This window comes from Protomyctophum bolini, assembly GCF_963924005.1.
Source record: "Protomyctophum bolini genome assembly, chromosome: 6".
Taxonomy (NCBI): Eukaryota; Metazoa; Chordata; class Actinopteri; order Myctophiformes; family Myctophidae; genus Protomyctophum; species Protomyctophum bolini.
The window spans coordinates 18236386-18256535 of NC_137867.1; the positions used below are offsets into that span (position 1 = coordinate 18236386).

The 20150-nt window shown below is 42.1% G+C and overlaps 1 protein-coding gene across 1 annotated transcript; it reads right to left on the reverse strand.

Annotated features, from left to right (window-relative positions):
- Window positions 1-645: 645 nt before the first annotated feature.
- On the reverse strand, window positions 646-15645 carry nim1ka (NIM1 serine/threonine protein kinase a). The gene is made up of 7 exons (XM_080766358.1): window positions 15452-15645; window positions 10426-10903; window positions 9407-9774; window positions 8581-8693; window positions 5906-6027; window positions 3761-3907; window positions 646-2142 (listed from the first exon to the last, which is right to left on the reverse strand). Exons 3-7 carry the CDS (start codon window positions 9709-9711, stop codon window positions 1390-1392), a joined length of 1440 nt encoding a protein of 479 aa, XP_080622484.1. The 5' UTR covers window positions 9712-9774; window positions 10426-10903; window positions 15452-15645; the 3' UTR covers window positions 646-1389.
- Between the last annotated feature and the right edge of the window lie 4505 nt (window positions 15646-20150).

A 20150-nucleotide genomic window follows, 5' to 3' on the forward strand; every position in this document is an offset into this window, starting at 1 on the left:
ATGTCAGCATTCTTTGTAGGTCAGATTCTGTCTCTGCCATTAAAATAATGTAATCTGCATACAATATCTCACACACACACACACACACACACACGCACACGCACACGCACACGCACACGCACACACACACACACACACACACACACACACACACACACACACACACACACACACACACACACACACAGCTTCCGTGAAATTAATAGACACAGTTAAATATAGAAAGATATATATGAAACGTGAGGAAAACAATGCATGGAGGTACAGTGTGCAATCGGCTAAGCATGCACAAGAAATTTGGCATGGACTGATCGGTTTGCAGTTTGCAGACATTAAGGTCCACTCAACCATGGGTTATTGCGGACAGTTCTTTCCTCTTCCTCATCCGACAAGACCAATTGTGTTCATGGGCCAAATCAACCAGCCGTGAGACTGAACAGCTAATCATGAGAGAAACCTACATTGGTGTGAGTCTTGATGACACTTGAGAAACACATGCACGCACGCACGCACACACGCACGCACACACGCACGCACACACACACACACACACACACACACACACTTTAATTTTAATTTGACTTTATTTTAATTTCTATTTTACACAAACATGAATTTGGCATAAAATGACAATATAAGCCCAATTACAGTATCTCCTGAGTCGTATGAGCTACAGTAAGTGCTCATAACAAAACCACACCTATACTCCACATCCACAACACGTAACTTTGGTGGCTGGTCTTGATGTACTTGGCTTTTTCAGCCACAGAAAGAAACAGATCCAAATCGGACAGGGTCAACCAGTCTAACAGAAGGAATATCTCATAGAGACATGTGATATAAGATGATATAAGACCACTGTGGCACATCTATACATATCATGACATGCATTCAGCATGAGATGAATTCAGTGTTTCTTTTAGAATGCATTAGAAAAGAAAACTAAGGCAGCCCAGAAAAGTGCAATTAAACATATTAAGGACAGGTCAGGCCATGCCTTGACTTCATGTTGCACTTGCCACACTTCCAGTTATAGCCACTCCTTCAACTTGTAATGCTTTTAAAAGCTACATTGTTGCTTCTTAGGATCTCTTGGAGTTAGAGTATAACACAAGTTATGGTTTACATGCTTTGCCTGAGTCTTCTAATGGACACAACAGCTCAATGTATACACTTCATGACTATCAAAAGGATTGCAAGTGCATCTTGTGTCAAACGCAGAGACAATTCTACAGTTAACTGTGGGCAGCGGCATTCTCACAGAGACTGCACATACCACAAAAGATTTAAAAAGCATTTAGTCATTAATGGAATATGGGTCTTTCTGCGAAACCGCCATTTGGACTGCAAAACGTATTTTCATCTAAAGGGGACAGCTTTAGCCATTTGTCACAGAATGACGCAGAGCTTCGAGGTGTGCTGCAAACTACGGTATACCTTTAGACGTTCCTTTTTAGTGGTCACAGTTGTCACATGCGTGACTACAGGCATGCTCTCTACTGCCCTTCTCTTGTGAGCGCGGTGCATCAGGATCCTATACACTCCGGTGATTGAGCTCCGACAGTCTTTACCTTGGTTGTTGAGGATGTGTTCCGACGTGATGCCCAGCGTCTGCAATGCTGAGTTGACCTCCATTTCGTCCTCCTCCAACTCGGCCAGAGAGCTCTCCGCCAGGTAGGAAGGGTCCAGTTTAAAGGGCTCCATGGCTTTGGGAAAGTCCACGGGAAGCAGCCAATCGCAGCTCATCATCTGCTCCACGCTGCAGCGGTCTGATGGCTGCGGCTGGAGGATGCCCCTTATCAGCCGCTGGCATGGCTCTGGCACCCAGGAGGGCAGAAAGAAGGCCCCCTCCAGGATGCATCGCTTCAGCTTGGCCACGGTGTCCGCCCGGAAGGGCATGGTGCCGGTCACCATGAAGAACAGCATCACCCCCAGAGCCCAGATGTCCACAAAGATGCCCAGGTAATGCTCGTCTCGGAAGAGCTCTGGGGCGGCATACGGTGGGGAGCCACAGAAAGTGTTGAGCGTCTCATCGCGCTGACTGAGCGTGCTGAAGCCAAAGTCTCCCACCTTAACGCAGGTGCTGCAGGTGTAGAAGACGTTCTCTGCCTTCAGGTCACGGTGGATGATGTTGTTGTCATGCTGGGGAAGAGCAATATAAGAAACATCCAGGTTTCAGTCTTAGCTTTAGCCTCTTGTGACTATCAGGTCAATCAGACAACTGGCATGACATAGATGAAACAGATATTCAGAATGAATGGCAGTATACATTGAGGTCTAGGTTATGGACATGTCAATCCCTGCAAGCAGCTTAAAGTCCAGGGGAAATCTATAATAAGATTCTACAGGTGTACAGTATGCCAGGGTGGAGGTAGGGAAGATGATACGAATTGTACTATAAGTACATCAGATAACTAAACAATACTGTAGATCGTTCAGTAACAAATGAAAACATTGGATGGTTATTACACGTACACATGTCAGCAGTAAACTCTTCCTGTGCTGCTGTTATCTGTATGCCTTCCTTGTTTGCTTTTTTATTCTATAGATATCTTCTATTTCAAATTGCACATCTGGGGGGCACAGAGATATTCCCCTGTATACAGATTTACCAGATATACCAGATTTAACTGAGAGCCTGCCATCGTGCAACCTCCAGCTTTTCACCAGAGGAGAAAAACTGAATTTATTTATATTTTATCCATATAGAGAGATGACTTCCACACACCCGGTAGACAATTTGGAGCAGGTGCGATGGTGACGAGGCATACAACGTTGTAGGAGAAAGGAGGGACACCTGCACACCACCACTTCAAGAGCAATTATTTTAAAGAGCAGACAGCAACGTCTCGGTCTTGCAACCTTCCTCAGGCTTTATATTTGATCCAAAATGAGGTAATAGCACAGGGAGACTCTTCACATACTAGAGCATGTCTGAAATAAATATCATATCTGAAATCGACGATGTAAATATGAAATAAATGCTTAAACATGTAGCTAGGTGTAATGTTAGAGTCCACAGAAGTGAACCTTTCAAGCCTGTTTTCTCAACTCGCTGTTTTCTGCAAGACATTAATTACTCTATAAGCCACATATCCAAAACGGGTGGGTCAAACTGAACAACCAATATGTCAATTTGAAGCTATTCCCTGCTTTCATATGACATGAAAAAACGAAAATTCAAAAAAATCCATTGGCAGTCCCTCAGTCAAATTTGGCCACATACAGTATGTAGACTGGCACTCGCAAGGCTGTTGTCAATAACCCTGGCAACAAGGGGAAGGCTGGACACTTCATGTGGGTCACGTCATTGAGGAAGTGTACTGTATAGCTTTTCATATTTTCGGCATGGTGTGTTTGGTGTTTCTATTCAGATGTTAATTGTGGATGTGCATTAGACCACCTGCATTCTGGAGGATAAAACATAATACATATTCATAGATCCTGGGATAATAAATGAACAAAGGTAGAGCAATAATATATCAAAGCTCAGGTCTGCAAAAATGTCTGTGGGGTGGGCAACAGGAAGCAAACAGCATGAGGTAGCCAACAAGTTGTCTTTTATCTAAAGCTCATGGGGTCTGATTAATAGATTATTAAATCCCTCCCATGGCCTTACCTCTGCTGTGAAAATGTCCAATGTTGTCAAGTTGTAAAGCTGCTTTATAGATGGTTTTTTTGTACATTGTACATTTATTGACGTTTTTTCTAAGGATTTAAAGTATGCATGGATGAAACAAAATGTGTCGCAGCAGCTGACCATGTGCTTGACAGCAGAGAGGATCTGAGAGAAGACGATCTTGCAGTCGATGTCAGAGAGTTTCCCCTCTGTAGTGATCTTGGTGTAGAGCTCACCCCCGCCTGCATATTCCATTACCAGGTGTAAACGGGACAGTGTTTCCACCACCTGTGAAGGAAGCAAGGGAACATGTTTAATGATCGGAATATCACAATCAACCATTAAGTGATACAAGATCATTATGAAAGCCCTGACAACACATAAACTTCACACATAACATAACATCAGCAGAATTTGGGCTGTGTGTGTGTGTGTGTGTGTGTGTGTGTGTGTGTGTGTGTGTGTGTGTGTGTGTGTGTGTGTGTGTGTGTAATCTGTGTATGTGTTTCTCTGTGCCTATTAATGTGTGTGTGTGTGTGTGTGTGTGTGTGTGTGTGTGTGTGTGTGTGTGTGTGCGCGTGTGTGTGTGTGTGTGTGTGTGTGTGTGTGTGTGTGTGTGTGTGTGTGTGTGTGTGTGTGTGTGTGTGTGTGTGTGTGTGTGTGTGTGTGTGTGTGTGTGATAAGTCTAAGGCTGACAAAAGCCCTGAGTTCACCATCAACTCACAGCCCATACGTGTGTATGACCTACATGAGTCATACAACTACCTAGGGCATAGATTTAATATCGCAGGGGATTGGAAAGAACAGGTTGAGTACATACTGTAACATCTAAGTTTACAGCTAGGCTGAACCTGATTGACGCTTCACCACTACCACTGCTGATGAAGTTGGAGGCTATTAGGCAGGTTGAGTACAACACCTCTTCTCCATTATTTTCCAGTCAAACAGGACGGTGGGTTTGGCGTGCCGAACGTGGAGTGGATATATAACGCCACAAGGCTGGCTCACTTGATAAACATGCTAAACAGTGATGACACGACTGTCAGGGAACTTGCTAGATCTTCTCTGTTTCTAGATATGAAACGGCGTAATTGCCACTGGCAGCAGAGGGCGAGCCAAGTTTCCTGGGGTTTAGAAGAAAGCCCAACCTTAAAATGGACTCACATGCTACTGGGTTTGGGGTGTCATCAGATTGGCCTGAACTCAATGACCTCTGTGTGAGAACTGGAGTATCTCTGTGCTGGGTTCGACCTGACTCTGAATCTGTAGCAGTTTCTGAGGACATTATTACCAACTGTTTGATCTCAGTAAGGAGTACTGTAATTGGATACGGAACACCTTGTATCACCAGTCAATGCACAGAGGTACCTTATAATGTTACAACAGCAAAAACAACAACAACACTGGACTGGTTTAAAACTACAGGGGAAGCTAGCTTGCCTTCCCAATGCAGACCACACCGTATCTCATACAATATTCAAGAAGTATGCAGTTGATGAGGATATAGTCACCTTTACAGTCAAAGCCAGATTACAGGTCCTTCCAACCAGACTCAATCTCTCTCTGTGGTACCCTAACACGTTTCCTCCACATTGTCTGCACCATGACCACAGAATTGTTGACCTATTAGCTAAGGACATAAGTTCATATGTTTCATCATCTGCCAAAATGTATAAGCACTCACGTGTTTCAACTGCCATGTTCATGCACAATAATGAAAATGATGCCTTTTCAGATGTCACAGCTAATACACCAGATATTGTTGTTGTTGATGAGGACAGTAGAGAAGTGACCCATTTTGGAAGTGGCATGTACATTTGACATTCCTTACCAAGGTGCTTAAGTACCAGCGTCTTAAGGATATTATACAGCTTGGCTACAAATGTAAACTACTTGTGTTCATATTTGGAAGCCTCGGTAATGTCCACAAATCAGTCGTGAGGGGCCTGCAGATTGCAGGCATGCCCAAGCCGAGAGCTCAGGCATCGGCAAAATTCTGTTCAGTGTCTACAATAATTGGCAGTCGCCATATATGGAGAAGGCGATGCTTTCTGTACCCGTGATCTGTATCCTGAAGCAGTTTTTTCAAGTTTGTGCATGCACTATTGTTTGTGTTCAAGAAATTTCTTGTAAAATGTGAATGCAAATAAAGATGTTAAATGTGTGTGTGTGTGTGTGTGTGTGTGTGTGTGTGTGTGTGTGTGTGTGTGTGTGTGTGTGTGTGTGTGTGTGTGTGTGTGTGTGTGTGTGTGTGTGTGTGTGTGTGTGTGTGTGTGTGTGTGTAACCTCATAGAGGCGTATAATGTTGGGATGGTGCAGTGTCTCCATGCTGGAGATCTCTCTGGACAGCAGCCTCTGGGTCTTCTGATCCAGCTTGGTCTTGTCCAGGATCTTTATGGCCACTTTATCTGGGGACGGAGAGAGAGGACACCAAGGTCAATGGTCATGGACACACAGCAACGTCAACTTACCATTGGACTGAGTCACAAGGTTGACTCGAAAGTCAAGACAGCGTTGTCAGGTAAAATGTACCCACTTGAAGCCTTTTGTTTGTGAATGAATGTTATTTTGACCCAGAATAAATAACAATTTAGAAATATTTAGAAAATTTGCCCAAAAATAGTAATGCCAGGGTTTTAATATTATTAATAAATTCAGATTGTATGTATACTTTAGTTTGTTTGATTTAGTTTTTTATTAATTTTATTATACAACTTTAACAGGACTGAGGACATGAGGCATGCAGCATTTTCATTTATTCAGCACTTCAAAATAATTTCTTCATCCAGTTCTCTGGAGTAAACACATCATTGCCCCTGAGGCGACCAGACCTGACACTGCGGCCTGGATAATTTGATTGAGGATAAGCTGTCCTCAGAAACTAATTTCTTGATTATGTTCTTTCAAAGGGTCCATTCTCAGTATTATTCGCATTTCAATTGGAACATTGCTTTCACGTAAAGTTGTTAAATTGTAATCATTTCAAGGCTGAGCACAATAAATTGTAGGTAAATTGAGAATCAAGACTGAACACAAAAGGGTTGCTTGGCACCTGGAATTAATGTAAACCCATCCACTTTAAAATGCATGACTGACCTTGATGTGACTGCTTTAAAGTTTAAAGGACAGGTAGCGAGATGCTTTAAAGTCTTTGTAGATCAAAACACCTTATGAATGTCAATTCAATGAAACTAGTTTCAAAACGTATCGCTTTAATTGATTGCTACAGAGGAATAAAAGAGAAAAGATCTTGAGAGGTAAAAGCTGTTGAGATATCTAATTGTGCTCTTGCATGCATTATTAACATGGGCATTAGGCTCCCTTTCAGCTCCACCACAGCCTTCAGTGGCAGCATTCAAAATGCATCAGAGCTCATATTGTTTATGGAAGGCCAAGCGAGACAACACACATGCGCACAGGCCCGTAGATCTGTGTCTATACACGAAGACGTGTGCATGCATGTAAGCGCACACTTGCACAGACATATACTGGGAAGGGGGACACATATGCATGCATGCATCGATGCATGTGCATAACACGCACGCACGCACGCACGCACGCACGCACGCACGCACGCACACACACACACACACACACACACACACACACACACACACACACACACACACACACACACACACACACACACACACACACACACACACCTAGCTCTCTCTCACCTCTCTCACTCTCTCTCTCTCTCATTCTATATCGTTCGCTCTCCTCCTTTGATGAGGCATGCAGCAATTTTAGCCGTCGCTACGGAAACTGGAGATCTCTAATCAATCCATCTGTTCAAGGGCAGTAGACAATCTGTCTCTTTGAGGCTGAATCAGCCCCCTGGCCCAGGCCCACACACCACACTGCTTATTAGTACACTCACTGCTATGTCAGGACGTACAATAATTGTTTGCACTGCCCATTGATGAAAAGAGTGCATCGGTCAAACTCAAATTAAATTAAATTACTTTAATACATACATTTGGGAAAAATCTACAAGCTAACAATGCGTCTCAGTGGGACATGGGTGTGTATGTTTGTGCATTGTGAGATTCATAATAATAAAGTCTTCGCTCACAGAAATGGGAGCTATAAATATTCATAGCCGTGCATAATCGTCATGCCAACTCACACATATTGACACCTTTTCTCTAGTGTCAGTTACACAATGATTGTAAACCAGAATCAAGCGAACTTTCTTCTATTTGAGAAGGATACAATACCAAGGGCTCCATTTTCGTCACCGCTAAACCCCTTATCCCTAAACTTCTTTGCCTTTTTTACTATTTAGAAAAACATTTTTGAATAGTTCAACTAGCCAATCTACATTGACACGTTGTGAGCTTGTAGACTGGCCATTTTAACTATTCAAAAATGTTTTGTGCCTTCCCTTACACACTGAAGTTAGATCAGATGGATAGACTGATCGCCATCATTTAAGTTACGTGAACCAGTACAGATTTATTTCATAAGAAAAAGGTTACAGCTCGCAGCACATTTCAGTGACGACAACGAGGAATGGTACTGTATATACGCAGTTACTAGCTCAACTGTGCAACATATTCAACCAGCTCAATTAACTCAATTTGTCAGGATAGAATGGCAACTGTGGATGTTGACACTTGCAGATAAAGTGGCTGCAATCAAAGCCAAACTCGGTTCAGGATATTTTACATATTCCAAACATTAGCAGGGATTTTGGGAGAGACTGAGAACGTACGTCTCCCAATTGCATAAATGAAGAATAGAACAAACAAGTGAAATGATTTTCATTACAAGGTGCACCGATTCGCAGTTACAAAATATAGTCAAAAGAATAGAGAAGGAGCAAAGGAAAAAGTCACATACTGTAACAGGAAAACAATATTAAATATCCCCATGCAAATATAAAATAATTTTTAGTTGAGCATGTGGTCCTGATGTTAAACATTGCATTTCATCAATGTAATGTCGTTTCTTGCCTTTGGTGAGTGCATGAATTCCCAGTTTGACATGGGAGAAGTTGCCACAGCCGATCTCCCCTCGCACCTTGTAGAAGCCGATTCTTCTGCCCACCGTTAGCTCACGGACCACCCTGTCAACGGCATAAAATAAATACCATGTGTAGAAAGCCAGTGTAACGCTAATTTCAATAGATACATTTAATAATATGAATCATGACATTTTCTTAATTGTAATGTAATTGTTAGGAATTGTTATGATAATTGGTTGGTTAAATAAAAACACAGGCGGGCAGTATGTTGTGTGCGGATATTCCCTTCTTGTTCACTATTTCTGATTATATCCCATTTATATCAACCAAACTAAACAGTTGATATATATATATATATATATATATATATATATAGCCTATTATTTATTTATTTTTTGCACTTTGCACTGTAGTAGTTGACAAAGTATACGTTGAGAACCCCTGAACTAAGTATAGAGGATTTAAGCTGTTAGTCAGACGAATTGAGTCAATAGGGGGAAACAATCATTCGATTTTCTTTGCATTGATTCGTTGCTGTATGGTAGAGTATGTTAATACCATAAAACTAGCACATCTGCAGTGGTTGGAGGTGGTCTCCCTACTCTTCCATTGAGAAATGTAGACCCTAGAGAAGGCTATAGGACACAGACACCTACTGGTGGACAACGAGTGCTGCCTGAAGCTCATAGAACAATATCTCTCCTGAAGTAAGCATGCCCAATTACCAGGGCACTTGCGAAATTTCGTCTCTCATGTGGGAGACACAGGTTCGAATCCCAAAGTGAAACATGGATCACAGATGTAGCTCCACCCACCTCTCGTCCTGGCACATGTCCAGGTTTAGCCTCTCCAGTGGAGTGAGGCGGCGGGTCGACGCTCCTTCATCGTCTGTGTTGATATCTGAACTGTCCTGGCGACTCCAGTGGCTGTACGTCTGGCCACCAGTTCCCCCGGCCGTGCCTCCGAGTGAACCCCGGACAGAATCCACAGTTCCCACTCCTGAAACTGACTGTGAACCGGTCATGCCTGCTGCTGTTGCTGCTGCTGCTGCCCCTAACCCCCTGGAGCCTGCTGTCCCCACCTCAGCAGGGATACTTCCAGAGGGGCAGACAGCAGTCATCCTGCGCAGCAGGATGCCCAGCGTGGAACAGGGCTTATCTCATGGCTGGGATCGGTGGAACGCCTGTGGATTTGCAGAAACAGCTATAAGTTAAGGACTTAAGTGACAAAGTTCTAGGAAGGAATAAGTGCCGTGTACATTAGTCAAACAACAGCAGGGCACGTTGCAGAGGAATTACAGTGCTAGGACAAGTAATATTCTAAAAAGTAACAAGTAAGCAGCATACCAAGCATGTATTTAAATAGAAAGAATATAAATGTTACAAATAGATAGTGGATTGGAAAAAAAAGAATAAGGGAAAAAAATGTAAGTTTAGTTTATTTGAATTTTATTTCATGACGTCCTCTTTGGAACTGTGCAGACTTCTCTGGTGTACAGTGATTGGGATGTGCCTGAATGTGCTCTAGACATGGTCTTTCAAGTCTGCTTCCTTGAACAGGTTTACTTGACAGCGAAGGCAAAGCAAATAACAAATGAACAAAGCTAATACATGCTTTAGCACTACAATTCTACTCAACTCAACTGTGACAAAATATTATGGAAGCATTAGGGTTTCTGTTCATATAGACATTATGTTGTGCATGTATGTACAGAACTGTAACACATAGGTGTCACTTGTGAGATTATTAATAGCTAATTTACCCCAAATGTACTCATCGACTATTATAACTTTTTACAAGTACAACATGGACAGAGTCAGAGTGCCAGACTTACCTTCAGTTGTAATATTCATTTTCCTCCTCCGAGTTGTATATCTCTTTAGGTCAATGAATGAGCAACTGATAGATCCAATCCAAACAGAAACAGAGGGAAACTTCAAATGGGGAGAACCTCCAAACAAACTACCCAGTGTCCTTCTTGCCATATAAGTCAAGGGCAGTTTGTTGTCTGATGATTGAAGCAGAAGTGTTGATGCCTCGGAAGCAACGCGGCCAGCTTCAACGTCATTCTTTCCACCATCATAAAGGGGAACAGCCAGGAGATGGAAACGTATGCTACTATGCTGAGAGGCTCAGTGTCATCTGTTGAGCCCTCACATCAGAGCTCTGCAGGGCTTTGATAGGCTCTTTGAGACTCTGGGGTATTAATAGCCCACAGGTTGAGAGGGAAGGGGGGGGGGGGGGGACAGGAGGAGGAAGAGGTCGGATGGAGTGTGGCTAGGGTGCAGCCACGGGGCGTTTAGTGGGACAGCCTGAAAAAAAGCACACGGTAAAGCACAAGTAAATGTGTTATTTAATCAAGCGTGAGAAACTGAAGTAGCAGTAGCACAAAGAAGCAGACCTATAAATTTCAGATCTGAGATTACATAAATCAGATCAGTTCCAAATATTCACTGGCATATGCAACACAACACACACTATACCCTGCACAGCAATATACTTGAATTACACTTTAAAGATGGAGTGCCATGATTTTTTCTGCTCTAGCATGATCATCAGGTATTATTATTGTATAAGGAGGAAGATATTTTTCCAAAAAAAAGTGTACAGTATTGCGTTTGCGGATGCTTGCGTGCGTACTCTGTGTACATGTGTATGCTGGTGCTAACGCCTATAATTATGACAATTGAATGCTGCCAAGGAACAGAGTTCTTCTAACAATGTCCTCAGCAAGGAACAAAGGCTTTAACCTTATTGCAATGTAGCTTACTTAACACTGTATAACTCAGCAGCACTGTGTGAGGTCAATCCGCATTTCACTGAAATATGTATTGGCTTCACTGACGATACTGTTCTGTCAGAACAAAAAAGTTAATTATGCAATTGATCGATTGAATCATTGCAAACATTCATAAACTTTGTCTAAGGGATTTATGTTGAATAATATTTTGGAAGATGTTACAGCATATTGAATTCAGGCACATAAATTGACAGGTACAGGTATAAGTAAGCAGTAAAAACACTAATCTCTCAAGAAAGATCAGCATAAACTGTCAGCACCACTGCCCTAAATATGTAGTGTTATTGTTAGTAGGAATAAACACAGAAGCACCCAGGAGGAAGTGGACTAAGAAAGGGGAGGAGCCAAACTGAGTTCCTGTTTCTACATATAAAATCACACCCGTGTGAAGTGAGGGGCGCTCTTATCATCATGACGTGACATGTCTATTTGCTCTAATTGTCTATTGCTTCATTGTTAATTTGTGTGGGACAATACCGATTTGCTCAGACACATGACGTAAATTCTCCATTCTCCATCATGATGCATGATGATGTACGATGACAAGAGCACCCCTCATTTCACACAGGTGTGATTTGTTTTTAACCAATTGGGTTCCCAGATTGATAAAGCACTAACTGAGCATAATACCACATGTGCTCTCTCGCTACACTCATTGTCATTGTTAATACGTAATCCTCAACTAGAATAAAGGCACACAAACATGCTTGTTCAGTGTCCATCACCAAGCAACCAGGTGGAATGTTAAGCCAGCGGATCCTAAACATAAACCTATCAGGAGAATTGACAATTCTATAGAGATACGCTAAGCCCCTGTATATCCAGTGATCAATGTCTAGCTTTGCTGATCACACTATTTAATAGGGTGGGTAGGCTACAGTATAATTATATTTGAAATACATTTAGGGCTCCTTCTTGCACCACCCTTATCCCTTATCCCTAAACGTATTTGCCATTTTTTACTATTTTGACAAACACATTACAATAGTTAAACTATAGCCGATCTACATCGATACATTGTAACCTTGTAGATCGACTATTTGATCTACCGGTATTTTAAAAGGTTTTTTTAAATAGTAAAACATGGCAAATTAGGGTTAAGTGGTGGCGCAAGATATAGCCCTGTAGTGTATATTCACAGTCACACAGTTCACACTGACTGCCCTCCTTTAAAAAAAACTGCCATTTTACAAGGGTGAATGCATAGTACAAAATGTGTCCGCTTTTAAAAGGCACAGGTCAGTGTGTTCTTTTCATTAATATATATTTTTGTACTTTTGCGACAGTTCAACTTATTAGAGAAATGTGCATGGTCGCTTTTTATCAGCCGACAAATGATGACACATTGTGTGTTCCCAGCCCTCCAGGTCTTCAAAAAGACCTGAAGTCTGAAGAAAGCTTTTTAAGCTTCATCCAGACAGACAGTTCCTGTACGAGGTTGTAATATATGCCAGCACGTATCACTGTCGTCTGTGGAGGATGACAAAATACAAGGCTAAAAATACAAATGAATGCCAAATCCAAGCTGAGAGTCTCTCTAAATCGTGTGACCAATGTTATGGAAACAAAATGCAGGTTGTATGCATTTTGACCAGTAGAAAAACACAAAAACATTGACATAGCATGAATTTGCAAAAAGCTAAATAAAAAACACTAAACAGCTACCCAACAAACCAAAACCCGCTGCTAATGGTTACATCAAAGAAAGGTTTCATTTATATTGAGTAGGTTACCAAGTATATAACTTAATATAATACCACTTAAAGTCAAAGATGGAGCCTGTGTCTCATAACCTATGCACTCATCATCACATGATGCATATACTGTCCTTTACTCTTTTCATGCACTCACATAAAAGCCTAATGCGCAGAGCTGTGTATCTTTGTGCTATAGTGGAGGTCTCTAGCAAATCCTTTCCCCTGTGATCAATGCTTAGATATTCATGTCAAAAAGGAACAGGAAGCTATGAAGGTGTTTGAAGGATGTTGGAACAGCAGAGGACTCACAAAAGCAAACGACTTTGATACAGCCCGGCAGGCCCCTGGCACTCTCAATGGCTCTCATTTATGAATATCTTTGTAAAAATGTTTGAAAATGTATCAATGGATCAACGATTCATACGAACTAACAAATTCCACCAGATTAATAAATCAGATGCTATCAGACACAGTATTTGTTCATATCCCTTCACATATATGAATACTAATGAATCATAAATGAAAAGCGAGTACAAATAATTTTAGATTATCATAAGTTGGTGTCATTAAAAGTAATGAGGAAAAAAATGTTTGACATCCAAACGTCCTCTTGTCTCTTAAACATCTGCATATGGATGTGGAAAAATGCTTTGTAAAGTTGTGAAACCATTCATTCGGTAATTTGTGAAAATGCAACAAAGTTAACAATCCGTAAAGGAAGATCAGCCCATGCAATGCAACACGATATGTGAAGACCAACAAACTCCAGCATCCTCGGCTGAGACATATGGCTTAATTTGGTGGGCACGGTGGCAACAGGGCGAGCAGGGTACATCGCAGGCACATGGAAGGACAAAGATCAGCTAGTCATGATGGAGGTGCGGGCAGGTATTGAGGAGTAACAGACCAGTAGGGAGCATGGACAAGGTGGGAGGGTGTGCTGAGCACGAAGATGTCCTGGTCTGAGATGTGGCAGGCAGAACACCAGCAAATCATGGTCATGGTTCAAGTTGTTTGATGTCCTTTATATCCCAAGAGTGACTCTCCAACATGTTCTCTGTGCCCCAGAAAAAGTTCACTCTAGTAGAACATATCCAAAGAAGATGCCTGGTAACCCTGCGGGAGGCCCACTGCTGTTGGCAGAATGAATACTGTAGGTGATCAATTGACAGGCAGTAAACAAAGCCTTCTCCAAAGCAGTGGCCAAGAACAGCAACAATAAGCAACTGTGAGTGTGTTAAGAGCAACATAGCCGTTGTCAGGGCTGGAGAGCAGCCGCAGTCACAGGCAAAGCTAGCAGCCGGCCTTCTCACCTCAGTGTCGGACTGGGAGCTGCGACATGGGAATGCAACGCAAGTTTCCGGACCACGTCACAACATCTTACTTGAGGCCAGATGTTGAGCTACTCAAAGAACTGACAGTTCCCTAGCAGGATCATATGGAGGAGCTGGCAGCTCACCGCGCAAGGTGACAGGTCTACATGCTACTTGGCATCACGGAGGCTGCAGCGCAGTGGCGTGCTCAGATGCTGAGATGCAGGTGCTAGAGCACCACCTGCCCTTGCCCTCTGGACAGCAATGTGCCCTTTTCTCGTACAGTGTAGCCTACAGTATTGTGCACCATGGTGACATTGATCAATTCTTGATTAAAAAAAGCTTCTAATATATTATTAATGCCCCAAAATCTATAAATCTTACACTATTAAGGCAACTTGAGCAACTGCCCCTCTAAATGTGAGAAGGAGTGACCACTGACCAGTGGGCCGACGCTGCTGGGACACACGCCTGGGCCAGATCAATCCTGGCTGGGTCACATGAGGGAGGGTGTAAAAACACTCAATGTTCTCAGCATCATCACTGATGATGTGTCCCAGAGCATCTTTGCCAGTAGCATTGGTTCCTACGGTTTCATTAATGCATATGATATGCCTGAAATGATTACCCAGTAGAGAGCATGCTCAGTCACCTATACCTAAGTTCACCAGAGTTTATTCCATGATGTGAGCCATTTTAATATTATCTTTGTAAACTTTACCCTGACTGCACAATATACAAACATATACATTTTAACAAAACTATTTGGAGTATTTGAGTACACACACACACACACACACACACACACACACTCGCGCGCACACACACACACACGCACACACACATAATGAAATTAAATTAATAAAACAATTTGTCCAAAGGCGCCGTGAATTTGAAAGCAAGCATCAATACATCAGTATCTGTTTTAGATCTATAGTACAAACATGTTTGTCTAATAGGGTCTTTAAACCTGATTTATTTTGTCGTACGACGGTGTCACATGCCACATGCTCACATCAGAGGACGGAGTATAAATCACGCCTTACTTACCAGCCGCCGAGGCTGAAGGCAGACAGACAGGTAGACGAGCAGACAGTCATGTCACTTAGGAGGAAGGAAGGTCTGCCTGGTGCAGCCTGTGCCATGGATCACACTGCTATAGCGTCAGCAACTTCTTCACTCACTGCAAAGACAGCAAACACATGAGAGCTTATCCATAGCTACGGTCAACAATTCCTCCCACTGTCCACGTCTTTACAAGTCCCTCCGTCCAGATACTGGCTGTCCGTTTTCCTGAGGTTCGGACATGGCACATCACCAGCTGCAGACATCCAGCCTGTCTGTAAAATGTTTATGTGTCTGACTGCCTGTAGCCACTCCTCTTTCTGTCTTTTTTCCCCCTTTTTTACCGGAACCCCAGAGTCCCCAATTCTCAAACATTCTCTCCCATTTTCCTCCTCACTACACTGCCATTGGCATTCTGCCTGTGCTTCTCATTCTCTTCCTCTCACACTGTTGTGTTCAGTCATGCACACGCGTGCACGCACACACGCACGCACGCACACGCACACACACACACACACACACACACACACACACACACACACACACACACACACACACACACACACACACACACACACACACACACACACACACACACACACACACACCCCATGCGAAGCCTCCCAGTGTGTTAATTGAGACACAGGGTTGAGTGGTCTAAACTAAAGAGTGGACCAGTGAAAGGGCGGCAGGACAATGGAGAATGTAGAACATATAGGAACAGAGGGACAGTCTCCTCTGGAATCTATGGAGCAAATATTTCACATTTCTGCGTAAAACGACTGGCCCCCCAAACCCTTTGCTGCCATCACCAATTGCAAAATGTATGTGTGTGCATGCACATGCACGGCACACATGCATGCCTTGCCATTATTTATATTGTAACTTGTTAGAATACATTTTGTATTTTATGATGTTTACTGTTGTACTTTATATTACATCTTGTGTAGCCTACATGTACATAAGAGTAAAAGGTATTTGTTGGGCTTCCTTCAGACAGGGAGCACAGGTCTCTGCCAGGATCAGCTAGATTATTGTGGGCCAGCAATGTTCAAATTCCAAAGACTTGTTTGATTTAATGACTATAGAAGTAGTGTAGCGATTTGCGTGATGTTTGGACACTGCCTTCTGGTGGTGCTATAAGAGGCCGGTATGAAATATTCAGGGCAGAGGTTCTGCTCTGCATTCAGGAAGTGTGCACAGTTTCGCTGCGATCCCTACAGACGGACACATGGACGGGCGGATGGATGGACGGAGGGGACAGACAGGCCTTCGGCCGGGGTGGAGACAAAGAAAGAGAGTGCAAAAAAGATTTAAAAAAAACTAAAAGAGAGAAAACAGTAGTGTATGTTCAAGCATATGATCTTGGTATAGATTGCTTTATTTAATGTCACTTCATCTTCTAAATTATTAGAGAGAGAGAGAGGAGAGAGAGAGAGAGAGAGATGAGAGAGAGAGAGAGAGAGAGAGAGAGGAGAGAGAGAGAGAGAGAGAGAGAGAGAGAGAGAGAGAGAGAGAGAGAGAGTGCTTGAGATCAATGAGATGTCTCTGAGGCCTCAACAAAGTTACCACAACACTGATTGCAGGAAGTGGAGAGCGAGCTGTGTTTACACACACACACACACACACACACACACACACACACACACACACACACACACACACGACACACACACACACACACAACACACACACAATGTCTCACTGCGTAACACGTTTACTCTGTTCATGCGCTGACTGTTCTATACTACAATGTTGTTGAAGAGAATGTTAAAAAAACAGTAACATTTTAAAACATACAGACACAAATGAACACATTTTTCATTTAATCATTTTGACCTCAAGGAAGTAATTTAAATGGTTATTATTCAGATTCAAGCACATCTCGGGCTCTGTTTCGGGACAAAAAACTGCAGGAAAATGTGCATGTCATGTCTATAGTTCCCTTTATAACTACTAAATACTTTGGGTGGATTTGTTTTGCCATTTTTAATTGCAACAGAAAGGAACAATATCTGGTGTCTTCCAAAGTCTAGATCCATTAAGATCTTAAAACTAAAAGATCTATAAAAAAAAAACAGGGAAAAAAACAGGTTATGTCGCCACTTATCTCCCCTACAAGGCTATGCTGACTAATATAATTACTGTGAATGGACAGTTACAGAAATTGAGGTCTCAACTGAAATAGGCAAATAGAGTTTCACATTAGCTAAATGAGATTAATTAATTTCATAATGATTTCTTGGGTCATGCTATTGAGCCCCTAGTAGACCATTGCCTTTTTAGCATTAATATTGACTTTGCATTAGGGGTTAAACTATCAATTCAACCACATGCACAAACATGGCAGTGTAATGCTGGGGATCATTTTGCATAGCTAAAAAAAGTGAGATCTACTGTTTGTCTCAAATTTGCGACACTGCAAATTTAAAGACACATTTCCGTTTTCCATCAGTTTCAGCATTTCAAACAGGCCTTCATCAAAGAAGGATGAAGTGAAAGAAAATGTTTCATGTGTACCGCTGAATGAGAATCAAAGGACAATAACAAGCGAAACAGTCTATTGTTTTCAAATTCAGAAAAACAGTATCATTCACAACTAAGTGATAAACATGTTGTATAAACATGTAATGTATCTATGACAAAATAAAAAAATATAACAACATTTTGACCAAATAATTGTCCGGATGCCGTGTGTGACCTACCGTCGCAATAATAATATATTTAGGATACATTTTCTGTACGGAATGTTATTTTTAAATGTTGGAGGATGAAAGCTATTTTGCCGATGTGTTTCTGCATCTCAGTTTGCTTGCAAAAGTACCATACTACTTCATGATTGTGTTTCATTATGGCGTAGGTGCAAAATATATCTTTAATATATTAGTTAGGTCGCAGTTTACTATGAAAATCAGCATTTCTCGTCTGTCAGTCAGTCAGTGTCACACCTTGTGTCATGCCTCCATATATGGTCACACCTCATGACATCATGCCTCGTGAAACGTCACGCCATATATGACCGTCTCCATATATGAAGTTCACGACACTGACCTCATCAAACCCTACATGGAGAAGACTGGATCATCACCTAGATCTGCATATATGGAGCCAGCCAGCAACTCTACATCTGACCTCAAACCTCAAAACCTTAGATTTCCATAATGGAGCTGACCTGTTCTGACAATCCAATGTTGATCCATCCCCACCCGTTCTTCCTCTTCAATGTCTCCCTTTTGACTGATACCTGTCCATTCAAACTCTAGACATCCCAAAGTTAGTAGTAGAGTTCTCAACAGGCACGAAAATTAAGGCCCGGCCCTACCTGGACCCTCATCAAACCCTGTACACTCAAGACACTGCCCCCGCTGCTCCATATGGAGCTGACCTGTTCTGACATTCCATATGTTGATCTGACCTCATCATTCAAACCCTGTACACTCAAGACACGCTCCATATATTGTATGGCCAGACCTGATCAAACCCTGTACACTCAAGACACTGCCCCCGCTGCCACCCTTCGATCTCCATATATGGATCTGACCTGTTCTGACATTCCATTATGTTGATCTAACCTCATCAAACCCTGTACACTCCATATATGGCCAGTACAGAATTCATTCCATGTTGATCTGACCCCCCATCCCAAAGCGCCAGCGCTCGCCCAGTAGTCTGCCGTCACCCAGGCGGATGCGTGCACGCAATCTCACCCTTTAGGACGAGGTTGCTTCTCGCCCTCAGGGTATCTTACTGGTGATAATAGTTTAATATCATGTACATTCAACAAAATGATAATTGTCCTTGCTCAGTACCTTAGAAAGTTTCTATCAGATCATCTGTTGACCATAAAAGGAGATTTCATCTTTGAACACTATGTGTGGAGAATATAATACTGTTTTTAACCATTGACCGACCCATGAATAAACTGGCAAGGCTCTGTTCATAAAAATCTGGGTGCCTTTCCATTGTTATATAATCTTGAAAAATTATCAAAAGCTTTTTAAGGGTCTATCTATCCATTCAGTAGGTACATTTTAGACTCTCCCACCGCCTATGCTGCAATTCAATTTGTTTTTTGTTCTGTTTTTACCCAGCAATGTTCTGGAATTATAGTGGAAACTTAAATGCTGTCTTTACATTCCGAGGCTTTTGTTTCCATTGTGTATGCTGTCTGAACTAATACTATGTATTGAACTGTTATAGGCCTACCATGTAAAGCCACACAATTTGGTTTCAATGTGTTCACTGTTCAAAGATGTATCTCCATAGCCTGCCACTGCTACACCATAATGACAATGTTTTTTTGTAGTTTGGGATTTGCTAACCTTGCAGGACATTTATGCCTTGCTAGAATCTACTTAATCACTTGACCCCAACAACAACACCCACTATTCTGGGGAGAACATTTGTCAAGAATAGATAGATCTACATGTATAAGCTCACAACATCTGTTTATTTCAGTGGAAGGAAACAAAAGCAGTTGCAACTCGGTTCGTTCACTATGAATAGAGGGTTTAAGACAGTGGTTAATTATTATAGCCTAAAACTTTCTTAACTGCACTTTTGTCAATTGCTGTATAGTGCAAACTCTGATTGCCTGGATGATAATTGTATTAATGAACAGCTGCGCCTTGGTTCTGATGGTGGAAGTTTGGGATGACAGCTAAATAGTCGAAAACGAGATTAA

Excerpts from the sequence above, each read along its gene's own strand:
- nim1ka (XM_080766358.1), bottom strand. The coding sequence starts at position 9,711 with ATGACTGCTGTCTGCCCCTCTGGAAGTATCCCTGCTGAGGTGGGGACA. Across the intron at positions 3,908-5,905 it reads ACATTATACGCCTCTATGAG|GTGGTGGAAACACTGTCCCG; the intron begins GTTACACACACA and ends CTTCCTTCACAG. Across the intron at positions 2,143-3,760 it reads TCTCTGCTGTCAAGCACATG|CATGACAACAACATCATCCA; the intron begins GTCAGCTGCTGC and ends GCTCTTCCCCAG.